General features: G+C 44.0%; 2 protein-coding genes and 1 non-coding gene across 4 annotated transcripts in view; 2 read left to right on the plus strand and 1 right to left on the minus strand.

The window, feature by feature from the left end:
* The window catches only part of KLHL6 (kelch like family member 6), a 51,632-nt gene extending 32,849 nt beyond the window's left edge, over positions 1–18,783 (plus strand). The window contains exons 3-7 of the mRNA XM_008705270.2: positions 2,320–2,769; positions 9,575–9,812; positions 14,520–14,722; positions 16,364–16,577; positions 17,890–18,783. Of these exons, the coding sequence (XP_008703492.1) occupies positions 2,320–2,769; positions 9,575–9,812; positions 14,520–14,722; positions 16,364–16,577; positions 17,890–18,191 (1,407 nt within the window). The 3' untranslated portion in view covers positions 18,192–18,783. The remainder of the gene's footprint in view (positions 1–2,319; positions 2,770–9,574; positions 9,813–14,519; positions 14,723–16,363; positions 16,578–17,889) is intronic.
* On the plus strand, positions 15,304–15,407 carry LOC121100551. The gene has a single exon (XR_005832308.1). It is a non-coding gene; the product is annotated as a small nucleolar RNA U13 (small nucleolar RNA).
* Positions 18,784–25,785: 7,002 nt separating the features above from the next.
* Positions 25,786–27,585, minus strand: part of LOC103676095 — a 36,204-nt gene continuing 34,404 nt past the window's right edge. Inside the window, exon 4 of one of the 2 annotated variants that reach the window (XM_040621533.1) lies at positions 25,786–26,883. In XM_040621533.1, the coding sequence (XP_040477467.1) occupies positions 26,738–26,883 (146 nt within the window). In that variant the 3' untranslated portion in view covers positions 25,786–26,737. The remainder of the gene's footprint in view (positions 26,884–27,585) is intronic. The other variant, XM_008705269.2, reaches the window with a different exon arrangement.

Consider the following 27,585-nt stretch of genomic DNA (forward strand, 5'->3'; position numbering starts at 1 on the left):
CTTAGGCGGCCTCCCAGTGACAGTTTATGTATTTAGAAAATCTATTTAATTTTCATATCATCTTCTTCTCACACAAACACTGGAATCATGTACGTGCTCTTTGGACTGGAGGATGCCACAAAAGTGAGTTCCCTTTCAGTGCTCATAGACGTCTGTGGGCAGGGCCACATAGGGCTCTGGTGACAGGTTCTGAGGGCTCAGCAAGGCTTGGTCTCGGTTGTGTATTTTTACTCTTTGAACTGAAAATCTGCAAACAACTAAACAGGTGTTAGAATTCTCAGTCTCAACCGTTTCTACAGTTGCTCATGCGAGGAGTAGATCTGCAGGCAATGGCCAGGGCCGGCAGACAGGGTGGTCTGAGGCCGAATTCAAGCTTCTCCAGCATTTCATTGACCCTCAGTCAATGTTTTCTAAACTGACGACTGGAATGAGTGTTCTGACATAGAAAGATAGTATGTTGCAATTGGGATTGACCCAAAAATCAGAGATGTGTGCCCCCTAGAATGCTCTGGAGTGAAGGCCAGAGCCTAAATCAATATGGTTCACTCTAAGACCAGTTCTACACCAACCCCCACCCTTCAGGCCCCACACCCCTGCTACTCTCAGCTCGTCACTGGGGCATCTCCTCTGTAGTTTGCACCCCATCGGATGCAGGTCTGTCCCATCCATACTCTCACTGGACTATTTCACTGCCTTCAGACCAGCCCTCCCTGCCAGGTCCTCTCCACTCAGCATTTGTCTTTCCCTCCTGTTAAATAATGCATCAACCCAAGAACACTGAGAACTTGACCCTTTACTGGCCCAGTGGACAAGGAAGGCGGGATAGGAAATTGGACTTGTTCAAAGCTAAGCTCCAGAGATCAATGAATAAGAATGAACTGATGCATTTGAATATCGTACACCTGAAACTAATATAACACTGCATGTTAACTATATCGGAATTAAAATAAAAAATAAAAAAAGAACGAACTGATGCATTTGAAACACCTCATCTGTAAAATGAATATCAAACAATATAATGGATATGACAGTGTTTTGTAAATGGTTAACTGCTATATATGCATAAGGGACCCATATTTTTATAAGAATGATGATAACTTAAAACTAAAATATGGAAACCAACAATTTTACAAATGAATTTTTAACTTACAAAAGTGCTACTTATTCATTTTAGAGGATTTTTTAAGTATGTAAAAAAAAGTAAGGGAAATTCTCAGAGTCTTATTAGAAAGTGTGGTTCCTTACATTACATATACAGTATCTTCCCTTTCTCTCCCTATGAGACTGTGTCTATGGGAGGATTATTTTTCCCTTGGCAACAAATTTTGCCACGTGATTTGCCCTGGCCAATTAAGTATGAGTGGAAATGGCACGTACGACTTGTGAGCTGAAGTTTTAAGATCCTTATGAGGCTATGCCATCTTTTTTCTCCTCCTGTTACAAGACTGGCATATCTCAGCTAAGGGCTCTTCTGTCATTCTGGGTCTTGGAATGAAGACCCCTGTAGGACATGTAATGTGAGTGAGAAATAATCATTTATTCTTGTCAGCGCCTGAGATTTGGGGGTTTTTACTGCAGCATAAATTGTCCTAAGATACCTGATATACTGAGATATAATAACTGTTAGTATTTTGGTGTATACCCTTCAGTCTTTTTTCTATGCCTATATTCTATATTTTTTATAAAAATAGGATCTTAAGGTACCTATAATTTTGTGAAGTGCTCTTCTCATTTCATCTGCAAATATTTTAGTATATATCTCTAAAAGACAAGGATTCCTCTTGAAACATAATCACACCACCATTATCACACTTAAAATGAATACTAATCCAAATAAGGTCCAGACTTTGCACCAGGTTGATGTGTCTCTTACATCTCTCCTCGTTTCTAGGTTCCTCCTCCCCATCTCTCTCTCCTTTACCCTTGTGATGTATTTGTTGAAGAAATTTGTTTCGTAAAGTTTCTCACAGTCCAGACTTCACTGATTGTATATTCCCAAGGTGCCATTTAACGTGTTCCTCTTTCTGCTACATTTCTTGTAAATTACTGATAAAATAAGAGGCTTGATCGGATTCAGTGAACAGATATTTAAACTCAATACATTGTGAACATTTTCTATATCATTTAATATTCTTTTACATGTCATAGCAATGACTACAGAGTTGTCAAAAAGAAGAATGTACATCATTTCTTTAGCTGGCCCCCTACTATCATTCATTTGGATTGTTCTAATTTTTTGTCACTACACACAACTGCTGATAAGACTCCCTGTGGACTAATGGGTCTCTGGCCTGATTTGCCTCCTTTCTGTTCTCTTAGTTCCTGCGGATGGTGGATGCCTGCGCCAGCTTCCTAACAGAGGCCTTGAACCCCGAAAACTGTGTTGGAATATTGAGGCTGGCGGACACACACTCCTTGGACAGTCTGAAGAAGCAGGTTCAAAACTACATCATTCAAAACTTTGTGCAGATTCTGAACTCTGAGGAGTTCCTCGAACTTCCTGTGGACACTCTGTACCACATCTTGAAGAGTGATGACCTCTATGTGACCGAGGAGGCTCAGGTGTTTGAGACTGTGATGAGTTGGGTCCGGCACAAACAGTCAGAACGACTCTGCTTGCTCCCCTATGTCCTTGAGAATGTGCGCTTGCCACTTCTGGACCCATGGTACTTTGTGGAGACGGTGGAGGCAGATCCTCTTATCAGACAGTGCCCAGAGGTCTTCCCACTGCTTCAGGAAGCCCGGATGTACCACCTTTCAGGCAATGAGGTGAGCTGACGGTGAGCGACCCTGTAGTTAAGCAGCGAAGTAGAGGAGTCAGCGGCCTCACAGAAATATACGTGAGCCTGGCTTACCAATCCTTACGGCATGAAGAAGAAGACACTGCGCTGTTCATGGTTTGAGTCAGGCAGTTCCAGAAGCCCTGGATTTCTGATCTGTAAAATGGGGCTGATCATGAACAGCTACTGGGAGGACTGAGTGAGATAGGAAATCACTCAGCACCCTGCAGGGCACATCCTTCCTCTTCCCAGTGTGTAAGGGTGGAGGTTGGCAGGGGTGACACACACAGGATAGAATGTGCCCTGTCCGGTCACCATCCCATAGGAGTACCGCTTTCCTAGTTTGCCCGCTCTGGAGAACCTCAAGTCTCTTGGATATCCTGTGACGTTACCTTGGTTCGGACTGCATTGTTTCCTCCCTGAATTTCCTCAAAACTCACCTTCCTGCCTTCAGTCTGGCCCCCCTCCAATTCATTCTTCAGCTGGATGATCTAAAACTCATGCCTAATTATTGTGCTCTTGGGCTTACCCTCTTCATGGCTCCCCATGACTCTGAGGCTAAAGCCCACACACTTCCTGCCTGAGCTCCCAGAGCCTCGCCTTACCTACTTCACCTCCCGCTCACTTCTCTAGTGCCGTCTCCAGCCTCTCCCTCCTGCTGGGCTCCTAATGTACTGCTTACAGTTCCCCAAAGTGGATGTGCTTTTTCATCCACTAATGCAGGTAATGCAGGTGCTGTTCAAGTACCTTTTTCCTCTCTCCATCCAGCTGACTTCTACTCCAGCTGCAAAAAGTTAAAGCATCACCTTCTTCAGAGACCTCTCTCACTCTCATAGCACCTGGTGCATTGCTCTGTTGTAGCACCAACCGCCTCATCTGTAAATGTCTCATTCTGGCAGCTTGTTATGGTCAGAAATATGTCTTATTGGACTTTTCATCTCCAGACCTTAGGAGAATCCCTGGTATAGAGTAAGCAATTAGTAAGTGTTTGTTGAATGTATAAGTGGGTACCAAGATGATGAATACACATATCATTTGGATGTACCTGGTTCTCCTTAACAATTTCTGAAGAAATGTTTTATTCAAAACTTCGTAACGACAAAAATAGGCTTAGTGGAGAGGAACAAAACCATCAGAAAATAATAATATAGGGACAGTGTGTTAAGTTTATATGCATGAATACACACACCTATATGCCATTGTACAATAGTTCTGGAAGAGGCTCCCAAACCTTCGTTAGGCCATTGATAGAAATCCTAGCCCCAAGTGGTTTAGAAATTATCTGAGACACCTAGAGCCTCCTTCTTTTCCTGTGTGTCCTTTTCTAGCTCTGTGTTGTCCTCAGATTTGCTGTCACTGATTCACTCTGCAAATACATCCTTAAATGTTTGGTAGAATTTACCAGTGATACTATCAGAATCAGGAGGGTTTTTTTTTTTTTTAAGGTTTTATTTATTTATTTTAGAGAGAGAGAGAATGCAAGTCTGGGAGGGAAACGGACAAGCAGATTCCTCACTGAGCGTGAAGCCTGATGTCAATCTCACAACCCTGAGATCATGACCCCAGCCGAAATCAAGTCTGACGCTCAACCGACTGAGCCTCCCAGGCGCCCCAGGAGTTTTCTTTGTGAGGTTTTTAACTACAAATTGTATTTCTTTAACAGATACAGGGTTATCTATTTCTTCTAGAATGCACTTTGGTACCTTGTGTCTTTCAAGGAATTCCCCCATTTCATAGAAGTTGTGGAAATTACTGGCATAAAGTTGCTCACGGCATTCCTTTATTATCCTTCTAATATCTGTAGAATCTACAGTGATGTCACATCTCTCACTCCAGATTTGGTAGGTTATGTCTCTTCTTTTTTTTCCTGAGTAGTCTGGTTAGAGACTGATTTTTCAATTTTATCAATTTTCTCAAAGAAACAGCTTCTGGTTTCATTTGTTTTTAGGATTTATTTCATTTATTTGTATTCTGATTTTGATTATTTTCTCTTCTGCTTACTTTGGGTTTAATTTTCTCTTATTTTTTTTTAAGTGGAAGCTGAAGTCATTGATTTGAGAACTCCCCTTTTTTTCTAGTATCGTCAGTAATGCTATAAATCTCCCCCTAAGTACTCCTTTGACAGCATCCCATATATTTTAATAAGCTGTACTTTTACGTATGTATATATTTTTTGCAAATAAATTCTGAACACCAACTGTGTGCCAGATATGGCACCAGGCACTACAAAAACAGTCTCTGCCTTATGAAATTTATGGTCTGTCAGAGAAGCCAAGACACTAAGCGAATGAACGGTGATAAGTAGATGGATGGAGGGAGTCCAGGCAACCATATGGGCGCTGCCTTCTGCTGGGTGTGTGGGTCGCTGGCAGATGGCTCAGGACTGGGTATCAAAGCCCTCATAAAACTGCAGACAGTGTCTGTCTCTGCAGCTGCTCTCAGTTCAGCATTCAAAGTACAGAGTCTTGATCAACTACACTTCCGATATTCTAGCTACTTTTATGTCTGCTTCCTGTTTCCTAAGTCCCTGAAATGCAGGTGATAAAGGTTTTCTGCTGATATAAAATATCTCTGCTATGCGTTCTGCAAAACTGCTGCTATGAAGTATGTGCTCTGACTTTGGTATTTGCAGTGTGGGGGAGAGTGGCATTATGAATTTTGGATTTAGGAAAAGAGAGAATTCTGATAGCTGGAAGAGTTTCCAATGGCAGGACTTGGACTTTGCATTTAGGCAGGTCTGGGCTTTAATCTTAACTACACAATTTACCGAGAGAGTGTGACCTTGGGTAAGCTACTTAACTGCTTGAAAGCTCCGTCCTGACCTGTAACATGGAGATAATAATGCCTACCAACTGATACAATTGTTTTGAGAATTAAATAGGATAATGAATGAGATGTGGTCAGCACAGTGTCTGGTGCATGGTAAGGCCCCACAAATGAAGACTGTTCTCATTCTTTCTCAATTCCTTTATGGTGCACCATTTCTCACAACCAAGCATTTTCTTTCTCTGAAGCTAAGATTTCTTTTTTCTTTTCACTCTCTCTCTTTTTTTAAAAAGATTTTATTTGTTTTTCAGAGAGAGTGAGCACAAGCAGGGGGAGCAGCAGGCAGAGGGAGATGTAGGCTCTTCACTGAGCAAGGAGCCCGATGTGGGACTCGATTCCAGTACCCTGGGATCACAACCTGAGCCAAAGGCAGACACTTAACTGACTGAGCCACCCAGTTGTCCCAGATTTCTCTTTTCATTGTGTCCAAGGGTTGCTGCTTTATTGTCCTAAATTCTCCTCAGGGTTACTGAACTAACCGATCACTGTGATCTTCGAATTGGGGTCTCATTTCCAGTTCATTCCCTGAAACTCCCTGTCTGCTCACTGCTTGAATGATCTTAGGTTCCTCCAGATAATAGTGGTCGAAGTCTAGAGGCCACTCTCTGAACATGCTTCTCCCCTTAACCTTCCTTTTCCAAACTTAAACCCTTCTTGTCCTTTCATCATCTCCCTCTTTTAACCTTATTCCTCCTCTAAGCTCGTGGAGGTGGCAACAGTGGGATATCTTAGAACCCTAAAAGCAGGTGTCAATCTACATTTGATTTAGGAGTGGTAGCTAGTACCTTTATTGAGAGAAGTCTTTTGGGGTAGAGATAGTTTCCCCTTTATTTCATTGCCTCCTAAATTTCCAGCAACCACCTTGATTTATACCAAAGGCTGCTCTGACATGTGTGGTGTCGCTCACTCCTGAGCGAGGCAGAGGCTCAACCCTGAGGACAGCTTTGTTGAAGCAACACGATCACTTCTATTGGTCCGCTAGTATAGGCCCTGTTAATGAATAGTCAGCAAGGTGCAACTGTCTGTTCTATTTTTAACAATCTGAAAAGAAACTGATTAGGACTGATTGTTGCGTGTGATTCACTGGCAAACACTCTGTGTGTCTGCAACAAACTTGCACATCTCTGACTTCAAGACTGGCCCTTGTCACGCTTTTGGGGTTAATATTTTGTCAAATGTAGCTGAATTTACAGTTTGATAATAGTGCCACCACTTGGGAGTTCTGTGGTGCCAAGTGATAAGGCAGGTCTTAATACCCAGCAAATCCATCAACTAGATGGTTAAGTATTAGTTATCTTTTGCTGTATAACAAATTACCCCCAAACCTTATAGTTTAAGACAACAAACCTTTATATCTCACAGCTCACAGGAATCTAGGCATAGTTTTGTTGGGTGGTTCTGGCTCAGAGTCTCTCAAGAAGCTGTAGTCAAGCTGTTGGCAGGGGCTACAGTCATCTCAAAGCTCAAACAGGGTTGGAGGTTGGATCAGCTTCCAGGCTCACTCACAGGATTGTTGACAGGTGTCAATTCCTTGCTGGCTGATGGCTGGAAGCCACAGTTTCTTGCCATGTGGGCCTCTCCATAGCAGCTGGCTTTTCCAGAGCAAATGGCCCCAGAAAGACAGAGAGCCATCAAGATGAAAGCTGTAGTGCTTTTTATAACCTGATTTCAGCAGTGGTAGACCGTTGCCTCTGCTGTCTTCTGCTGGCATAGAAGCCTACCCTGGAGAAATGTCGGGGGGACAACAGAAGATATGAATACCTTGAGGTGGGGATTGCTGGGCGCCGCTGTGGAAGCTGGTTACAACAGTGATCTAGACTGGGAAAAAGTCTGTATCGGGTACTGGGTTACCCAGCTCATTCATTCATTCACTCACTCACTCACTCACTCACTCACTCACTCATTTGGCAAATGTTTATAGAATCCCACAACCGCCAAGCACTGTTCTTGGTGCTGAGGATCCATTGGAGAATAAGGACTTTTTCTGTCATCAGGGACCTTTTAGTAAATTATAAGGAAGTAGGAAAAGGGCTGTGATGGGGAAATTCAGGACTGTGGGAACATGTGTAGAAAGTCAAGAATGGCTTCTTAAAGGAAAGGACAAAGGGAATAATGCCAATGACTTAAAGGGTAAATGGATGGGGAGGTGGTGTGGGAAATCAAGGACAGATATTATGGGGGGATCCAGATAGCAGATTAGGAATGCAGGGGTTTCAGTCAATGGGAGCAGAGTCTTCCACAGCCCAGGACTCAGAAATGGGGTGCCAGGCTGAGAATCAGGAGTAAGATCCAGTCCCCTACTGGCCAGCAGGCTATTGAGGCAGGAGGGCAGCCACTGTGAAGAAGATGGGGGGCTTCAGAGGAATGCTGAGGCCTGGCTTTCAGAGCTGGAATAAAGGTCACTCAGGGACCAATTCTAGGAGGCTAGTGCTATCCTCTAAGCATTACTCCACAGTCCCTAACCCTTTTGAAAGGACCAGATTAGTGCTAAAGGTTGCATTTCAACTGTGGAGAGGGGAGATTTAGGGGCATGAAGCAGGGCAGATAATGGGAAAGAAAAACACAGAGTGGCAAAATTTGTCTTAGCTGGCAGTTCATTGCTCAGATCCTGTCCTGCCAGCTTGGTTTCTTATGATGCTTCCAAGTTCCCAGGACCACCCCTCCAACCCTTATCCCAGCTGTCTTCTCCACTGTCAGTGTTCTCAGATTGTGCCCATTGCCCCACACATCCCCCTCTTCTTTCTGCCAACCTCCAAAATAGAGTCCTGTGACACACTTTATGGCCATGAATTGAGGGTGAAAAATTTACCGTATCTGTCTCTTTGGTACAGAAAACCAAAGTCTCTTAGAGAAAAGTAGGGGTTGGGTGTTGGCTGGTCTGCTTACCTGCGACCATTGATTGGATTCACCACTTGAGGGGGCAGTTTTTGCTACTGTAACTTGTCATATCGGTGGTCAAGATTGAAGTTTCAAAGCCTGTGTGAGGTCAGTCTGACCTTGCAGGATACTTTGGTCATTGGGAAATGGATGCTGTCTCCCAACAGCCCACCTGCAGAACCTTCCCCACTGAGCCCAGGGGATAGATGGAACCAGGAGGAGGGCAGCTCTCCCTTTTCCCTAATAATGCCAGTATGACATCTCTAGCTGTTCCTACTGCCATGCCTGTCTGTTAAGGGCTGTGCCTATGCCAGGTCCTCTGCTCATCTGTCTACATCACAACCGCATGAATGCTCACAATGACTTGATGACACGGAAGTGATCACAGGAATTTATGGAGATTGTGTTGCTTCTCCAAGGTCACATAGCCACGGGTGGTGAAACCAGGACCAAATTCTAGTGTTTTTGACTTTCAAACCTCTGTTTTTTCAGCTAGGCTCAAATGTTTGTGGTGTGTATTTCTTTGCTTATTAAGGATCTGAAGGGTCATATCTTTGATGTTGGGACCCAGTCCTCCAACGTCCCTGGCCACACCGTGCCCTAAGTCTCTAAGTGCTCTTGTGTGCCTACTGTCAGGACTTCTCTTTCAGAAGAGGCCTGGTGGTGAGCAAAGTCTGGGATAGCATTAAGAAATTGAAACCATAAGGGGGTGGAAGGTGGCGGGAAATGAAATTCCAGGGTTCAAGCCTTTAGACTGGGCAGGAAGGGTGAAGTGCATTTGATGGTAAATGGACCTGGACTTCTTAGGATAGCAGCGAAAACAACAGTAGGTAAACTTTGTTGAGTATCTATTATACACCGGGCCCCTTGCAGGCCAGACACACTACGTATGTGATACCATTTCATCCTCACCACAGACCTATGAGGTGGTTACCACTAAAGTCCCCGTTACACAGATGATGGAGCTGAGGCTCAAAGTGAGGTCACTTGGTGGCAGAGTTGGGAACTGGGCTCTGCTCTGTCTGGCTCCATAGCCTGGGCTCTGAACCTCTATGTCATCCTGCCTTTATGTACTCCCATTGGTTTTCCAGATCATTTCGGAGCGCACCAAGCCCAGGATGCATGAGTTTCAGTCTGAGGTATTCATGATCATTGGTGGCTGCACGAAGGATGAACGGTTTGTGGCGGAGGTTACCTGCCTGGACCCCCTGCGGCGCAGCCGCCTGGAGGTGGCCAAGCTCCCCATGACGGAGCATGAGCTGGAGAGTGAGAATAAGAAGTGGGTGGAATTTGCATGCGTGACATTAAAAAATGAGGTCTACATCTCAGGTAAGCAGGAGCCACATGATGCCAAAGCAAGTCCCCAGTGGCACTATGTACTTCCTGAGTGAGAGCCAGGCAACCGACTTAGAAGAATTACTGTGAATGGCGATGGTCTAGCCCTGGCAGGGTCAGCACGTGGAAACCAGGAGCTCAGGTGGTCTTATCTTGGAAAGCACATTCTTACTTAATAGACGCTAACCTGTGAGCAGTATTGTACTATGATCTGGGGGAGCAGGCAGACAGGTCCGGTCCTTCATGGAAAAGGAAGAAGGAAAGTGATACTGGAGTTTATTTGATATTTGCTAGAGGTGTAGGACACTGAGCTAGACACTGGGAATACACCCAACCTGAACCCTCATCTCAAATACACTGTCATATTTTTGGACGCTCCAGTAGCACACAGTACTTTGTCATTTCTCACTTCTAAGTTATTTGCGTATTTACAGTTACACTGCACCTGACTCCCATTAGTCCTTAAATTCCACGGGAGTCAATACTGTATTGCCAGTTCCTAGCACTGTGCCTGGCTAGTAGTAAATGCTTAATAAATATTTATTAAGTGACAAAGTCTCTACCATCTTTACAGCACAGTAGATGAATTTACACTTTGGTGGTATTTAATCATTTGTCTCTCACATTAACTCTTTAAGGTAGGTGATTTTAATCTCCAGGTTACAAATGGAGAAAATGCAGTCTCTGAAGGATTATAGAATGTATCTGAAGATAGGTCACACACTGGTAAATGTCAGGCAGGGTCTCAACCCAAGTTCTCTGAGTCCCATTCTCTCCCCAAGACATCAAAAACCACCTAGCTCTTCTTGGGGCCCCAAGGGAGGAGACAAGCCTCCCTTGTCCTCTCTAGGAGGCTTTTCTAATCTGAACTTGTTTGGGGAAGAGCTTCTTCCCAGAACTGACATCCAAAATCAAGGGCAGGTCAGTTCTTCCCTGGGTATGTTAATACCATAGATTAGGTAATAACTTTCATTTATCTTTAGAAATATTTTTTTATTGTTGTAGAAGATTCAAATATGGAGAGTATGAAGTAAAATATGGCAGTTTCTCTGTGCCATTGCAATCTTATATGTTTTAACTTTTTTACAAAAATAATTTTATATTGGCTTAGAGTAAGTAATGCTAGTTGCTGTAGCAAACGCTAAATCTCAATGAATTATTGCAATAGTATGTCGGGGGAGTGGACCTGCTTCACTCAGTCATTCAGAGACCTAGGCTTCTTCCATCTGATGATGCTGCCATTTTCCCCTGGTGGCCTTCAAGGTCGATGCATTTCAGGAAGAAGGAGATACTGGATGAGTTGAGAAGGCACGCCTGCTCGTAACAGCCTCAGTGTGGATGGGAGGCATCAATCTGCTCACATTCTATCGGCAAGAACTAGCCACATGCCCCCCGCCCTGCACTGCCAGAGCCCATGCAGGTGGGCTAGGAAATGTAGTTTAGCTGTGTGAGCAGGAGGAAGACAGGTTTGGCAATCATAGTTAGTCTTTGTCACATACACGACACATGTTATTCTATAGCTCGTCCTTCCCCTCATTTCGATTTGTTGTTGTCTATTAAAAAATGATACAAGTAATACATGAAGTCATGCTTGTTACACACAGTTAAATCACAGAAACTTGTACTTCAATTAACAATCCATTTTGGACATAATTACATGTTGATATAATGAATCTATCATATGGATTAAGTCTGTTGAATGAATGAAACACAATTTTTTTTAGCTTTTATTTTCCCACTGGAAAAAGTGCTGCAATAGGCATTTTATTTTATTTTTTTATTATTTTTTTTTAAATTTTTTTTTTATTTATTCGACAGAGATAGAGACAGCCAGTGAGAGAGGGAACATAAGCAGGGGGAGTGGGAGAGGAAGAAGCAGGCTCATAGCAGAGGAGCCTGATGTGGGACTCGATCCCACAACGCCGGGATCACGCCCTGAGCCGAAGGCAGACGCTTAACCGCTGTGCCACCCAGGCGCCCCTATTTTTTTATTTTTAAAAGGATTTTATTTATTTACTTTGCGGGGGGAGGAACAGTGGGGGATGGAGAGGGACAAGCAGATTCCACGCTGAGTGTGGAGCCCCATGCAGGGCTTGAACCCACGATCCTGAGATCATGACCTGAGTCGAAGTCAGAAGTCAGGCGCTCACCCGTCTGAGCCACCCAGGTGCCCCACAATAGGTATTTTAATACACATAGGTTTATGAACTTGTGCTGCTGTTTGGAGAGATTCCTGGAGGTGATCATAAGAGATGTCAATTTAGAATTTTTGTAGATATTGCTAAATTGTCCTCCAGAAAGTTTGTACCAATTTACAGTTCAACCAATGTTGAAGGACAGTGCCCATTTTCTACATCCTGGCTAATGTTTGTTATTATCAATTACATTTTTAATAGCCTAGAATATTTAATTCATTAATTAATTCATTAGTGATGTTAGCATATTTTCATATATTTATTAGGTAACACTTTATTTTAAAAAATTATCTATTCCTACCCTTTGTTTTTCTATTGGTTGTTTGTCTTTTTATTAATTTTTTGGAGCTTTTATTATATATCCTTTGCTATTTGTTTTGTAAATAATTTCCCTCAGACTATGATTTTCTTTTAACTTTGATTTATATTTATATAGTAACTTTCTTTCCTATGTGATCCTATGTTTCATGTCATGCTTAGAAAGCCCCTCCCCACTCCAAGATCATCAACCTCTTCTCCTATATATTCTCCAGTTACTTTTATATCATTTACTTTTGAATTTTATTTTAACTGTAATGTGAAAGAAGGATCTAACTTAATTTTTCTCCAAATAAATAGCCAGTTGTTCTAATACCATTTATTTAATGATCTTTATATCTTTCAGTCTCTTCTGTATTCTTGTTTTTCATTGGTCAGTTTGTCTCATCTTATGCCAGTACCACGCTGCTTTCATTATGATAGCTTTTTGGTGTATTTTGATATTTGCTGGGAAAGCCTTCTTATTCATTCTTTTTCAAAGTTTCTTAGAAATTTTTTCTGAATTTACTCTTCCAAGTGAAATTTAGGATGATCTCTTCAAGTTCCCTGAAAAGTTCCGAAGGCACTGAGTGTATCTTAATTAACTTGGGGAGGGTTGACATCTTTGCAATAACCTGTCTTCTCATCTAGGCACATGATATGCTTCCCACTTAATCAGGTCTTTCTTTACATCTTGAAGTAAAAATCATAGATTTTTCTTTTTAAGACAGTGTACATATATTTCTTTGAAAGCATATAGTTATTTTATAACTTTTAAAAAAAGATTTTATTTATTTATTTGAGAGGGAGAATGCATGCTTGTGTGTGCGAGGGGAGGGGCAGAGGGAGAGAATCTCAAGCAGACTCCCCACTGAATGCAGAGCCCAACATGGGTGGGGCTCAGTCTCATGACCCTGAGATTATGACCTGAGCCAAAATCAAGAGTCGGACACTTAACCAACTGAGCCACCCAGGAGCCCCTATTTTATAACTTTTGACACTGCCTAAATGGGATCAATATCATACACCCTGTTTTGAATAGAGACCTCTAAAAGGTGTACAACCCAAGGGAAAATGGCTAAACTATATGAACAAAAAAATCATGGAAGAGGAAGAAGCTCAGTCTCTCTCTAGCAGCCAGGAAAAACCAAACCATAACGTTATTTTTCTCCATCAGCCTATAAAAAGAAACAAACCCCAAAAACACTCTTAATAATATGCTGTGGGTAGGGCAGGGGAAGGTCAACCAGGACAGCTGTGGAAGGCGCTTTGGCAACACCTATAAAAATTAAAAAGCGTGTGTGCCCTTGACTTAGAGATCTCACTTCTGGGCTCTACCCTGGAGAAACACTTACCCAGGATACAGAGCATTATAAGTGATAGGCATTGCCCCACTAGTCTATAGTTATCAGTCTGAAAAGTACATCTTTTGCTTTAAGTAGTTGGTGGTACTCTGTGCTGATGAGGAATGGAAACACAAGGCTGATAAAATATTTCATTAAAATCACAAAAAAAAATCAGTTCTCCTTTGTCTTATTCTCTCATCCTAACTGAATTATGTATTTTCTGTTTATTAAGAGAGTGGTGTTGAAAAAAATATTTACCAGCTCATTCTCAAATTATCTATTGTGAGCATCTTATTCTTTTTTAATAAAAATTATTTAACAATAAGACAAATCCCACCTAATGTTTTTTGTATATATAGGAGATTTGAACTGAGACCATTTTGTAAGATTTCTTGGTGATTTTTACAGGTTTGTATTTGTCTAAATAAGTAAGCAAACAGAACTTAAGGTGCCTTCTAATTTGGCTGCCGGTCAAGGCCCTATTATCCCCACACGTAATGGTTCAGTCTTACCTGTCCTGCCTTACTTCCTGCCCCTTGGCTGCACAGACACTGAGTCCAGGTGCCTGCTGGCCCCTACCCATTCACATGGACTTGGGTGCCACTTCCCTGAAGACTTCTCTGGACCCAACTCATTCAGCCACCTCTTCTCTGAACTCACAGCACAGAGGTAACACATGACACAGTCTGGTGCACAATTCACCCCAGCCTTACACTGGCTCTCTCTATTCCCCTGTGTTGGCTCTGTCTCCCCATCCAGACCACACACACCTTCATGATCTCTTAAGGACTGTGGGAAATTATGGGAGAAACTGCATTTCTGACACATCTGGTGGTTTCTTAAATGCTCTGTATCTCTTCTAGGTGGCAAAGAAACACAGCACGATGTTTGGAAATATAATTCTTCAATCAACAAATGGATTCAAATTGAGTATTTGAACATAGGCCGCTGGAGGCATAAGATGGTGGTGTTAGGTGGCAAGGTCTATGTGATTGGAGGTTTTGATGGCTTGCAGAGGATCAACAATGTGGAGACCTACGACCCCTTCCATAACTGCTGGTCAGAGGTATATGAGATTTATTTCTATGAGTAACTTTGTATTACTACTTCAAAGCTTGAAAAAAAAGTATATGCCCGTGTAGGCATATGGCTTTCTGATCTCTCTGCTCCCACTGAGAGCATTGTTGGCGGCTCTGAACTTCCCTCCTAAAAGGAGCCATGGCTTCAGCATTGCTGATCAGGTCACAGAAATAACTTCCTTCCAGGTGGGGAAGCTCTGTGTGGGCAAGAACCTCAGGTGTAGAGGGGAGGCTTTGACCTAAATTCAAGTCTGCACGTCTTAGCTCAGAGTCTCTGTCTCCTCATATGCCACCTGTTGTCTCCACAGTGGGCATACAGGGATCCCTTTACTACACTGTTTACTGAGTCAGAATCATTTGGTAGTGTTTAGAGGTTAACTCTTACTTACTTGCCTATTGATGATGAACCATTTACATGCTGCTTGCAAGACTGTAGCAATTCAACCTCAGGTGTATATCATTGCTAATCAGTGGGCATAGAGTTTCAATTACACAAGGGGAATAAGCTCTGGAGATCTGTCTACAGATAATAGTACCGCATTTTATGCTTAAAAATATATTAAGAGAGATCCTTTCGTAATTCATAAGCATGATGATTGCGGGTTCACACTGTTGTGTGACAAGTGCCTCCCTCAAACCTTGTTATGACCTTGGCACATTACCCATCTGACGTGGGAAAAAAATTTGCTAAAAAGAGTAGATCTCATGTTAAGTGTCTCAATAATAATAATAATAATAATAATAATAATAATAAAGTGATCTCACTTCCTGTATTTTCAGGTTGTGCCCAATTTCAAACTTTCTTCTTATCAGATCATATGTCAGAGTATGTTCCACTTTGGGGACTGTAAAACATGATCATCAGAGGCACAAGCAAAGGTAGCCAGGTTGTCATGGCATCCAGCCAGTATCTGTCAACCTGAAAACTGCTATATAGCCCTTAATATTTACGGGGGTGTGCCCCAGATCTGCTCAACTTGTCAGTCCTGTTACAGAGTTGCTCCATGACCCCAGAGGGCCATGTCAATGGATAAGAGGCTCTGGGAAGTCCCCTTGAGTGCCGTGGGGTTCACAGGGTGGGAGCACAAGTCTGGCTTAATCCCCAAATCTTCATTTTGCCCCAGAGTGGAAGTCTGCTTACCTATGGCCACCTGAAACCCTTATACCAGCTTTTCTTCCTAGATAGAAGCAATAAGGACAATGCCTGGCACATAGTAGGCACTCAGTAAATATTTTTCGAATGAAAGAATACATGAGTGAATATAAATATGCACGTTTGAGAAAGCATTTTGCTCCAACATTGGCTGGTTTCATCTGTATAAACACTTATTCCTACGTACACCTTTCCTCCTCTGATAACTGAACTTTGGAAGAAACAGGCTGGAAACATCCATCATTCAGCCTGCTCTAGCCTGTCCTGAGCCTGTACGGATGTTGGGAAATGTGTGCTTTGACCTCTCTGCATCTCAAAGGGAGTCCAGCCCACAGGCCTGGTGACTTCAGGCATAGGATGCCCAGGCTTGTGTCCCCTAGCTCCTTGCCTATGTCCTGTGAGCTTCTCTGGCAATCTGGGAGCAGTCTGCAGCTGTGTGACTGACAGCCACTCCCGGTGCTCTGTGCCTCTGCAGGCAGCGCCCCTTCTTGTCCACGTCAGTTCCTTCGCAGCCACCAGCCATAAGAAGAAGCTCTATGTGATTGGAGGCGGACCCAATGGGAAACTGGCCACAGACAAGACTCAGTGTTATGACCCTTCAACTAATAAATGGAGTTTAAAGTCATCCATGCCAGTGGAGGCTAAATGCATCAACGCAGTCAGTTTCCGGGACCGCATCTATGTTGTTGGTAAGTGAATGAATGGCATCTCATTTATCTGAGGCCCCCCACCCATGCAGCCTTGCAGGTATATCAGATAAGGCCGTCCTGGGAACTCAAGGTTTCCTGTGGGTGAAGTTGAAAAGGAAGAGAAGATGGGATTGGTCCAGGCCTTGGTGGAATTCATCCTGCAGTCCTGGATGCAGAAACAGCCCACGTTTAGGGGACATAGAAAGCAGACTGACAGCGGGGCCCGGTGGAATAGCCAGAAGTTGCTACAGGAACAAAGTGTATTGTAAACATTAGCAAACGTACAGAAATTGAAATGTGCACAGTATATATGGGTAAGTGAACGATAAATGGTAGCTATCATCATTTCTTATTTTGTGTTCATAGGAGTTTTACTCTTTCCACTTGCTTTGGGGGCTCTGAAAAGTTGCATTTAGCCCAAAGGAAAGCCTGGCTGGCCAGACCACAGTTGGCATGTAATTGTTAGGGATGATGGATCTCAATCCTGACTACTCATGAGAATCACCTAGGGAGCTTTTTACAGAAACGTGCATAGCTGGAGCTTACCCCAGACCAATGATATCAGAATGAGAGGGAGGACACTGGCCAACAGGGCAAGGTGTTTCTAATGTGCAGGTGATTTTCCTGGGCAGCCACGATTGAGAGTCACTGATTTAAGGAGATGCCAAAAATATGTAACTCCAGCAAACAGCTTATCAGAGAAGGCTTCCTGGAGAATAAAATACAGGAAGAGATCAAGGAAAAACCCCTTCTCTACCTTGCTTCAGGTTTCCTGTAGCTGTATGGTCAGTCTCATAACTTCAAAGCTCATCTTAATTAAGATGGTGTCTTGGACTGGTGTCCCAGGTCATGCTCAGTCTACAAAGAGATGCCACTGCCTCTAGTCACTGCCATGTGTTGATAGCTTGTATGCACCAGGCCTTCTGCAGGTGCTTTATGGGCATGCTCCTTCTGATACCTTAAAACCACCTCTGTCTCAGGGCTTATGGTTACAATAAAAACACGGCAGAGCTGGGATGAGCTGAGTGCACCTGATGCACCAGGTGGTATTTCTTCTAGGGAGCAGCCTTAGGGTACATTCTCGCACCATGTGAAGCCAATTGTCCTTTAGCACCTGATCAGGGCCTGGCCGTAGAGTTTCAAGGGCTCTGCGAAGAGTGTGAGACTTACTGCACCTGTACCGGAGAGCCATGAATCTACCCTTTCTATTGGCAAGGTGGTAGATTTGACCTACCAGAAGTAGGACTTTTGTGGGTAAAGGGGAAGAAAACCAGAACAGTGAGAGGCCCACCGTGTTTCCCTTCCTCTTCAGGAGGGGCCATGAGAGCGCTGTACGCCTACAGCCCCCTGGAGGACAGCTGGTGCCTGGTGACCCAGCTCAGCCACGAGAGGGCCAGCTGCGGCATCGCGCCCTGCAACAACCGGCTCTACATCACCGGGGGGCGGGACGAGAAGAACGAGGTCATCGCCACAGTGCTGTGCTGGGACCCCGAGGCCCAGAAACTGACGGAGGAGTGCGTCCTGCCCCGGGGCGTGTCGCACCACGGCAGCGTCACCATCAGGAAGTCTTACACCCACATCAGGAGGATCGTGCCCGGAGCAGTGTCGGTGTGACTCGCGAGGGCGCAGGGCGGGGCCACGGGGCCGCGGGGGCTCAGGACCAGGTGCCGGGTTCCTACCTCCGCACCTGTTGCCCGGCTTCGTGCCACTAAAGACAGTAGGATGGGCTTGAGCTACAGGCCCTACACCTGGGCTCCCCGCAGCTCTCCGTGGGGGCTCCCTGGAAATCACAGCTTTGGGACACTCGGGACCAGCCAGGAATGTTTGCGTGACCTACCTCAGGAGGAAAGAAGAAGAATATTTAACATTCAGGACACACCTGTCCCATGCCAGGTTCTGTGCCAGGCACTTGTGTCTATCAATTCATTTAACCATCATAACGACCCGGTGACTGGATATTATCTCTTCAGTTTTACAGGTGAGGAAACTGAGTTTCAGAGAGGCTGAGGGCTTTGCCCCTGCTTACTCTGATTGTAAGAGGCTAAGCCAGGAGTCCAAACCCAGCTCTTTCCATTGCAAGGTCGGTGGCGTTCTGTCATGCTGTCTGTCTCTGAGTAGGAAACAAAAACTGGCTTATTTTTTGTTCTGACAAGTGTGCTAAAGGAGTCACTCAGAAAGGCAAGGAAATAAAGTTATTTCTTTTTTTTTTTCTTTTCTTTTTCTCTTCTATTAGAGCCTTCGGCTCCTTGCCAAGAGTGTCTCATATGTTGTTCTATCAGACAGGACTTGGAGATGGGTCTGGGAAGACTTATCTGCTTTGAAAGAGACAAAAGACTTTTCTCGCATCAAAACCTCTATTTCTTATATGTACCGCACGGTGGTGCATTCAGACAGACCAGAACTGTCATTGCCAGACAGAATTGTACCTTCAGCACAGGCCGGTGGCCTGGCCTCCACATGTCCAATGCCTGTAATGCAATGTGGAAAGGGTTTTCCAGAGACTCGGAATACTTTTTTGTTTTTTTTTTTAATGTAAACATCCCTCCACCGCTGGCCACTGCAGGAATGGCTGACTCTTCTTGAACCGTATACTTCTTGTCTTTTAGACTGTGATTTGAGTCCATGTCCCTGAGGCCCCACCTTCCTGGAACCTTAGTTTTCAGGATCCTTTGAAGCCCTTCTATTTGGTTTTTGGATCAGTCTGGCACAATTTGGACTCAAAGAATGGAGTCTGTCCTTTCACTCTAGGAGATAGAGCTTTCAGAGGAGCTCACTGGAAATTCATTCTAATCCCCAAATTAGGGAGACAGATTAAGAGATTCTGTTTCATGTGCCGTACTTAAAAACCAACAACAATGGTAACAACATAGTAACTGCATTACCCAATGTGTTTTATTTTCATCATATGATTTCAAATCTCTTTACAGAGTTTTATTTCATGTCAGATGCGGCAGATCATGCTTGTACTTCTGAGTAGTTTGGGAAGTTAGAGGTATTAGAGTTGATAGTGAGTTGAATTTTCATAGAAAAGTTATGGTTAGAAGAAGCTGAAGTTCAAGGTGATTTAAAAAAAAAGACTTGGAACATTACAAATGAGATTTCTATGTATTCTTAGGTCATTGAGGATAAATATAAACACATGTCGGTGTGTGAAAAGCTCTGTGCCTTGGGGTCAGGTTAGGTTCAGCTCCCTGCTCTGAAAAGCAGGATGGGAAAATACAAACGTATTTCTGAAAATTTAGAACACATTACAGCAAGTGATGTACTTACTCCTGAGACTAATAACCTTAATGAAGCTTTCAACTGAAACAATTTAATCTAGTTCCATTTAGCAAACATTCAAGGAGTTCTGTTTGTCAAGACTTGGGGACACCAATGAATAAGACAAATTCCCCCCAACCAAGAAACACTTAATAAAACAGTAAACAGCCCACTAGTTAACATCATAAGTTTTCTTTTCATCAAGTTAGAGAAAAATGAGATGTACCTGAAGTTATGAGGTTACATCCATGTCTTTATTGCCCTCCCAGTGGTCGTTTTGAAAGCTGTGCTCTTGGGTCAATGATGTGGCCATTGCTTATATATTTGACTTTTTTGAGATCGCCTTCAGAAACCATTTATGAGCTATAGGAGAAATCATTTTCCCAAGATCATTGCAGGGAAGAACTTCCAAGAAGGATATGCAATGACAACATCAATGGCATACGCAGAGAGCTCCCCTAGGAAAGAGAGTGTTCCTTGTCATGGCAGTCCTTTGATAAGAGCAATCAGCAAATTTTGTGCCCATCAGTGGATCAGCCCTACTTTGGGAAAGTGAGGATTTAGGATCGCTGTTATAAATCTGGTTCTAACTGCAGGACTCAAGTATCAGGACTAGTTCAGAATACCTAGATGAAGGCAAGGGAAGGATTCTATGTGATTTTTATGTCCCCAGATATGCAGGTGAATTGTAAAATCTCCGGTGACCGGCCCTCAAGAAATAGGATCTCAGTAACAGCATGGGTTGGCAGACAGTTACAGCTGTTAAGATGGTACAGAGTTCTGCACTTAAAGCTGCCAGTCATCAGCTTTTAATTTAGAGAAACTTTATAAGCATATCAGGATTTAAGCTTCTAGGCACTAGCCAGGGATGGAAACTCTTAAAATCTAGTTTCCATTCACAAATAAACAACGAATCGAAAATTTAGTTTGTGTAGCTGTCATAACCCATCCCACCAGCAGGGGGATGAGGCAGATGGGGGCCGGATGAGCCAGAGGCAAAGGGCCGGAGGACTGAGGCAGGGCACAGCTGACTGGATCTGGAGCCCATTGTGTGACAGAACAGGGCTCCCCTTGTTGGAAGGAAGAGGATGAGCTAGGAGGAGGAAGAGGAGGTCGTTTAAGGAAACAGGTCTAGAAAATGATATCATGGTCCCTAGAGTTTGTGAGCATGACTCCATTCTCAAAAGCAAGGGAGATAAGGAACACGTGGTTCAGGCACGTGGGTTCCAGGAGAAGAGAGGCACAAGTTTGAAAGGACTGGCAGCCAAACCCACTTGTTGGTGGGGGGGAGGGGAGGGGGCTCTGAGCTGCTTGGCTGTGTCTCCTCTATTTTACTGGACCTAAAAAGAATGAGGCCCAGAGGCTCTGATGGGGTGGAAACTGTAGGAGAGGTTGAGGGACCCAGTTGCCAAAGCTAGTCTGCAATGGGCAGGGAGCTAAGCTCACCTGAACATCAACAGATAAATGTTCTCTTCTTAGCCTTCACCACATTCTGCAATCAGTGGCTTCAGGAAACACACACACTCACACACTGCCCTTGAACTCAAACTGTGATCTCAGGGAAATACAAATACTGTTCGCATATAGCTGTGAACCTATAGCTTTGCTATTTATAAAAGCACTTGAGGTACTGTTGTCACTTACAAATCCTACTTGATTTTGAAAAAGAAAAGTACTCAAGTAGAATTTTCAAAGTGAGTTGATACCACTGTAATTTCTTATCTAAGGTCCTAACTTGGGGTTGCATAATCATTTTTTCCCTTAATATCTGATTTGAGTGTTGTATTAGATCTCATAATCTGAAGAGCTAACCTTCATGGAAATCCACAAATATCTCAGATTTGGCTCTTGCAAAACCAATTTTGACAGGCCAGATTTTCACATTTATAGGTAAAATAGTTGATGCTTAGTTGACCAAATCCTTTAAGCATTTTGGTTATGTGAATTTGTATTTTTAAATTATCAAACTAAGGATATTGTTTATACATAAATATACAAATAAAGTTTGTATTTATTCAGTAACATGTGTGGAATGGATAAGAATGTGTTGACACAATCACTAGGTGATTTTTTTTTTGCTTGTTTCAGTTGATGTGACTAAGCAGTATCTGAATAGAAATTATTGTAGGAGGTGGAAATTTAAAACATTTCAGTTGGTTCAACAGGGTTTTGATAAAATCATAGGATAGAATTGATCAGAGGTGGTCTATAAAATGGCAAAAAAGTAGACAGCTTTTCCCTCCCTAAAGGCTGATTGCCTCTTTGAGCGTGTGTTTACCAGCCCACCTGCAAGCTGTATGACTCTCACCCTGCCTGCCGTACCCCTTCTTGCAGGAGGCCCCCTTCTGGGTTTCTGATTTCTGGTCTGACTCCTAACTGTGCCTTCACCAATGTCGCTGTGTTGTTTCTGAAGCCTTAACCGACCTGTGTTTCTCAAATCAGGGCATGTGGAACTTGGCATGTGAGACAGAGAGCTGTAGTTTTCAGCTACTGGAAAACTTGTCATCAGTTTAGTTTTGGATAACATCACAAAGATCCTATGCCACTGAAAAGGAAAACCTGAGGTTTTAAAGAAATGGGGGATCACATGCATAACTTTAGACATTCCTCCTGGTCTCCCTGGAAATAGAGGTGCTGGCTCCTCTGCTTTGGGGACTCTGGGTGGGAAAGCTTGGGAAGCACAGCCCCATCTCACCGGTGGGAAGTGCTCTGGAGTTAATCCTGGGCAATAGCTCCGACAGCCAGTGCACCAGCTGGGAGTCAAAATGGGGTTTTGACCTTAAATTCACTGCTGAGCCCTCCAGTTTCCCTGCTGGGTCTAAGTGGTAATCTGATGCCTGTGCTGCTAGGCCAGGGCCTGGCATCTGCCCAGCTTTCCTTGGCTCCTTTCCCCACTCTTGGTGCTCTCTGCTGGTGTGTGGCATCCTCTGGACCTGCCTCATTTTCACTGGAGCTGTGGCCTTTATACAGGATCTCAATTCTCCTCTACCTCCTGTGGGCTCATGTCTTACTTTCTGTTCTGTTCTTTTTTTTTTTTTTTTAAGATTTTATTTATTTATTTGAGAGAGAGGGAGAACACTAGTGGGGGGAGGAGCAGGGGGGAGGAAGAGAGAGGGGGAAAGAATCTCAAGTAGACTCCCTGCTGAGTGCAGAGTCCGCCGCAGGCATGGGGAGAACTCTCACCCCCCTTAGATCATGACCTGAGCCGAAACCAAGATTGGACGCTTAACCAACTGAGCCACCCAGGTGGCCCTCATTTTCTGTTCTTTTTTCCTTTTTCTTAAAGATTTTATTTATTAATTTGACATAGAGAAACAGCCAGCGAGAGAGGGAACACAAGCAGGGGGAGTGGGAGAGGAAGAAGCAGGCTCATAGCGGAGGAGCCTGATGTGGTTCTCGATCCCGGAACGCTGGGATCACACCCTGAGCCGAAGGCAGATGCTTAACGACTGCACCACCCAGGCGCCCCTCATTTTCTGTTCTTATACGCTGCCACAATTCAAGACCCTTGGTGCTGGGAATGAATTTGGGTCAGGTCCCCCCCCCACTCCCAAGCTGCCCAGTATCTGCCTGCCTAATTACCAACCACTCTGGGTTCACTTCCATGTTTGTTTAACTCCTAGGAATTTTCCTTTTCTTCTTGTGTGCTCAGATAACTCCTTTGTTACTGATTCCTGCATGGCAGGCTACCTGGACACTCATGCCTTCCCCCATCTCTGATCATCAAGTCCCTAAACTACTGCCCTCCCCTGGGGTCTCCAAACATAGAAACCTCATCACCCTTCTTGTGTTGACCTCTAGCTATCCTAGCACCATAGTATCTCTCAGGTCCCCTAATTTCTGAAGTTTGGAGAAAGAGCAAAAGAAGATAGGAGACCTCCTGGCTATGAATTCTTTAAAAAGGTTTGTGTGTAAGGAAACTTTCCTTTTCCCTTAGTAAAACTAACCCAGTTCCTCCAAGTTTGCGGTAGAGGGAGAAACTCCCAGTGGGGACAGAGAGTTGGATCCCGTAGACCCAACTCTTTTCCCTATAAGGAAAGAGCCCTATACATGGCTCTTAATTTCCCAAAGGACATCACAGACCAGGCTGGAACAGTTGAGTAAAACTTTACTAATGACTGAGAGATGCTATAGGGAAGTAAGCACAAAAAGGAGCAATGCTCTGGGTGATGAGGATGACAGGATCCAGCTGTCTTGGAGCAGCGCGTTATCCTTAGGAGGGGAGTGTGTGTGCGTGCGTGTGTGTGTGTGTGTGTGTGTGTGTGCGCGCGCGCATACATGCTGTCAACAATAAACAAAGCTGGACACAATTAAAGCAAAGAAAACAGATTTTATCCGGTAACTACTGACAGTAGAGGGAAGAGCTGAGCCCCGTTCTGCTTCATGCAGAGCTGACTTGGTGCTTTAAAGGGGAAACAGCGGGGGAGAGGGAGCAGGTGGGCAATGAAGTAGAGGCAGGGAAGTGAAAAATGAGAAAGCATCGGTCCGTAAGTGTGATTAGCCCTGCTGTGTCTGCTAGCTGGCAGTGTTGAAGTTAGGGTTCTGTCCTCCCACAGACACTGGCAGACAGAGGCTCTCTACTTCCTGATAGTTAAGATTCAAAGGAATGGATTATCGGGTCCTTGAGAAAGACAGTCCTAGGCTATGGGAGGTACATACATGTATATCTCAAAGGGACAGAGGTTGGATTTACAGTTGTAAGCCCCCTTTAGTAAATGCTTTAAGAAAGGAAGGTCAGGGGCCTATTCTCAGGTGTTGGCTACAGCAAACGGTAAATTCTTTTGACAGTCTTGAGCTTTTCCAGACAGAAACACAAAAGGAGGGCTGGTTCATCCCAGGGATGTCTTCTTAGGCAGCCTTGCTAGGATTGATCACGTCTGTTAGTGCAAGGGTTTGAATGGAGTGTTCATGCGAAGAACTTTCGCCATTTTCAGTGCCTTGGGTGTATTTGCTTTATGAAACAGATACAACTAAAGGAACAAGTGTGCCCACCACTCATACTGCTGGTGGGGGAATTTTAAAAGGGGACTGCCTGTTTTCTACAACTCAACACAAGCCCACTGTGAGACCAGGAGTGCCAAAACCCCTCCTTGTAGAATATTCTAAAGACAACTACAGAGAAAAATAATGCTGAAACTTCTTTCAACCTAAATAGGCCAGAGTGGTTCTCTCAAACTTTCCGGACTATATCCCACAGTTTCAAAATGGAAACATTTTCAATATTTTCTATTCTAGTTTTTCTTAAAATGCTTTTCACAATTTATTAAGTTAATTTCATCACCTACCAATGGGTCATAAACCACAATCCACATCTGAAAAATACAAGGCTTCTGGGCACAGACCCAGACAAAGACAGGGCAGGAGTGAAGAGAGAGGAGGTTGGGAAAACCCTTTGTTTAACACAGCAGAAACTGGAGGGAAACATCTGGCTGCACGAAGAAACCCATGAGTCTGACCTTAGACAAACAGAATTTTTGCAGGTAATAGTCTATTCTTTTATAACAAAAGTATAGTAATGGGAGTATCTATTGTGTAATTTCCCAGAAACATGGCCCAGAGCCAGAAGTAGTCAAAGAGATTGGGACAGTGACAAAACCAGTCTAGGTAGAAATGCTGGGGTTTTTCTTTATCAAAGTGCATCCCAGAAAAGGTCACCGTAGAAACCTGGAGGAAACATAATACATTAGACTTTCTTCTGACTGAGTCATAAGTAGACATTGGTGGAAGGAATAATGGGGTTAGTCTTTGTGAAACAATGCAGCAAATGTTTATTGAGCACTTACTACATGCCAGGCATGATTCTAGGTTCTAGGGCTCCACGTCCACAAGTAAAACAATGTCACTGCTCTCATGAGCTACCATTCTAGTAGAGAAAGACTGGCAACAACCAAACAAGTGTATAAATAATGCCAAGTAGTGATAAATGCTGGAAAAGCAGGGTAAAGGACACACATGCTACTTTAAACAGAGTGAGCAAATGTGCTTTCTGATAGAGACAATTATATAGAAACTTGAGTGAAGAGAAAGTGTGAGGCCTGTGAATATCTGGAGGAAGCATGTTTCAGGTAGAGGGAACAGGCAGTGCAAAGGCCCTGAGGCAGGAGGCTCAGTTCTTCAAGGAACAGTAAAAAGGTCTGTGTAGTTGAGTGAATTCTGAGGGATGATAGGGAGTCTCAAGGCCATTGTAAGCACTTTGAGTGTGATCAGGGTAAGATGATAAGGCATAAGACAAATTTAGAAATGCTAAAGATTCACAAATGTTACGTACCCATGCCTGTGGCTTTTACACCCAAGTCTGTTGCATTCCCAGTGGCAGTCAGGAGCTAGGATCTGCTGAACGCAAGGTTTCTGTGAATGCAACAAACGTCAAGCTCTTTCTCCAGATCCTTGGTGGTGCCCTGTGCACTCACATCACAGTGGGCTGGGCTGCCTCTCCCAGCTGCCTAGTTACATGAGTCTGGGGCGGGGGAGGGGTTGGGGAAAGCCTCTCGAATAACTAAGATGGATCAGTCATTCTCTGCAGATACAGAGTCAGCAGCACTCAGATACATGGGCATCCTGGTATCAATGAGATCACTAGTGGTGATGTTGGTGGGCGGGGCAGGGGGATGAAAACCGGAACTTTTAAAGTCAATGACACCCCCCCGCCTCCAGGGAGAAGCCTAGAGATATTTGGAAACCTCTCATCAGTAGGCCAAAACACTGTGGCTTGTGGTCAGCACATTAAAAAACAAATAAAAATCCTTAGTGTCCTTAGTGGTTAAGTGCAAACCAAGAAGCTATTTAAAAAATCTCTCTAAAATGTGTGGCAATTCAGACACCAACTAGAAATTAGGCGCGGAAAGCATTATTCCAGATGACTTTAGAGATTGCGTCTTCCCAGGGGGTGGTTGGAATCTTCAGTGGAAACTGAGGCTGGAGATGAGGTGCTTTAGACTAGGTTCCAGCGTTGTCGCAGAACCTCCCTGACTCCCGAGGAGGATGATGATAGGGACTGGGTTTTCGTGGCCTTCGGGACTAGAGCATCTTGCGCAGAAGCTGTTGCCTGGCAGGAAGAATGGGGGGGGTGGGAGGAGGGCTCCTGAGAAGTTGCCACCCCAGCAATTGCCACCACGTTATTGATCCCCTCCCGGACCCTGTACACACATTAGAGGTTGAATGATGAAAACCACTATATCTTTTGTTCGGACTGTGCAATATTTTTAAAAATTGGCAACATGGGGGCCATATTTCCACTTAACAACTGGACGGAGCAGAATAGGGAGTGTTCCCTTGAGAAAGGGGCCGTGCTCTCTAGTTTATCAGACTCCACTGACCTGCTTGGCCCCAAAGGCATTTGAGTTTGTAGCATCTGACATATACTATCTTGTGTAATGCACCAACTCTGCGAAGTAAATTGATGCTTTATGGATGCAAAAACTGAGGCTCAGAGATGTTGAATAACTTCTCAGGGTCAGGGCTGGACACAGGTCTGTGTGTCTCCCAAGCTGGCGATGCTTCTGCTGTGCCCACTGCTGCTTGCGAGGAGGGGCTATGTTGGATGCAGTGATGACACGGGACCCATGTAACTCCATGATTGTTTGATGTGAGGATTTAGATCATGCATGTCCCAATTCCAGAGCCACCCTGAAAAATCTAGAAATACATATTGCTAACTCACTATGTGATCTGTGCAAGGCCAGAGACCTTGAACAAAACAACAAGGGGTTGGAGAGGATTCTCAGTTGACTTCCCGCCCTGACAGACT

This window comes from Ursus maritimus, unplaced genomic scaffold (genome assembly GCF_017311325.1).
Source record: "Ursus maritimus isolate PB19 unplaced genomic scaffold, ASM1731132v1 scaffold_4, whole genome shotgun sequence".
NCBI classification, from domain to species: domain Eukaryota; kingdom Metazoa; phylum Chordata; class Mammalia; order Carnivora; family Ursidae; genus Ursus; species Ursus maritimus.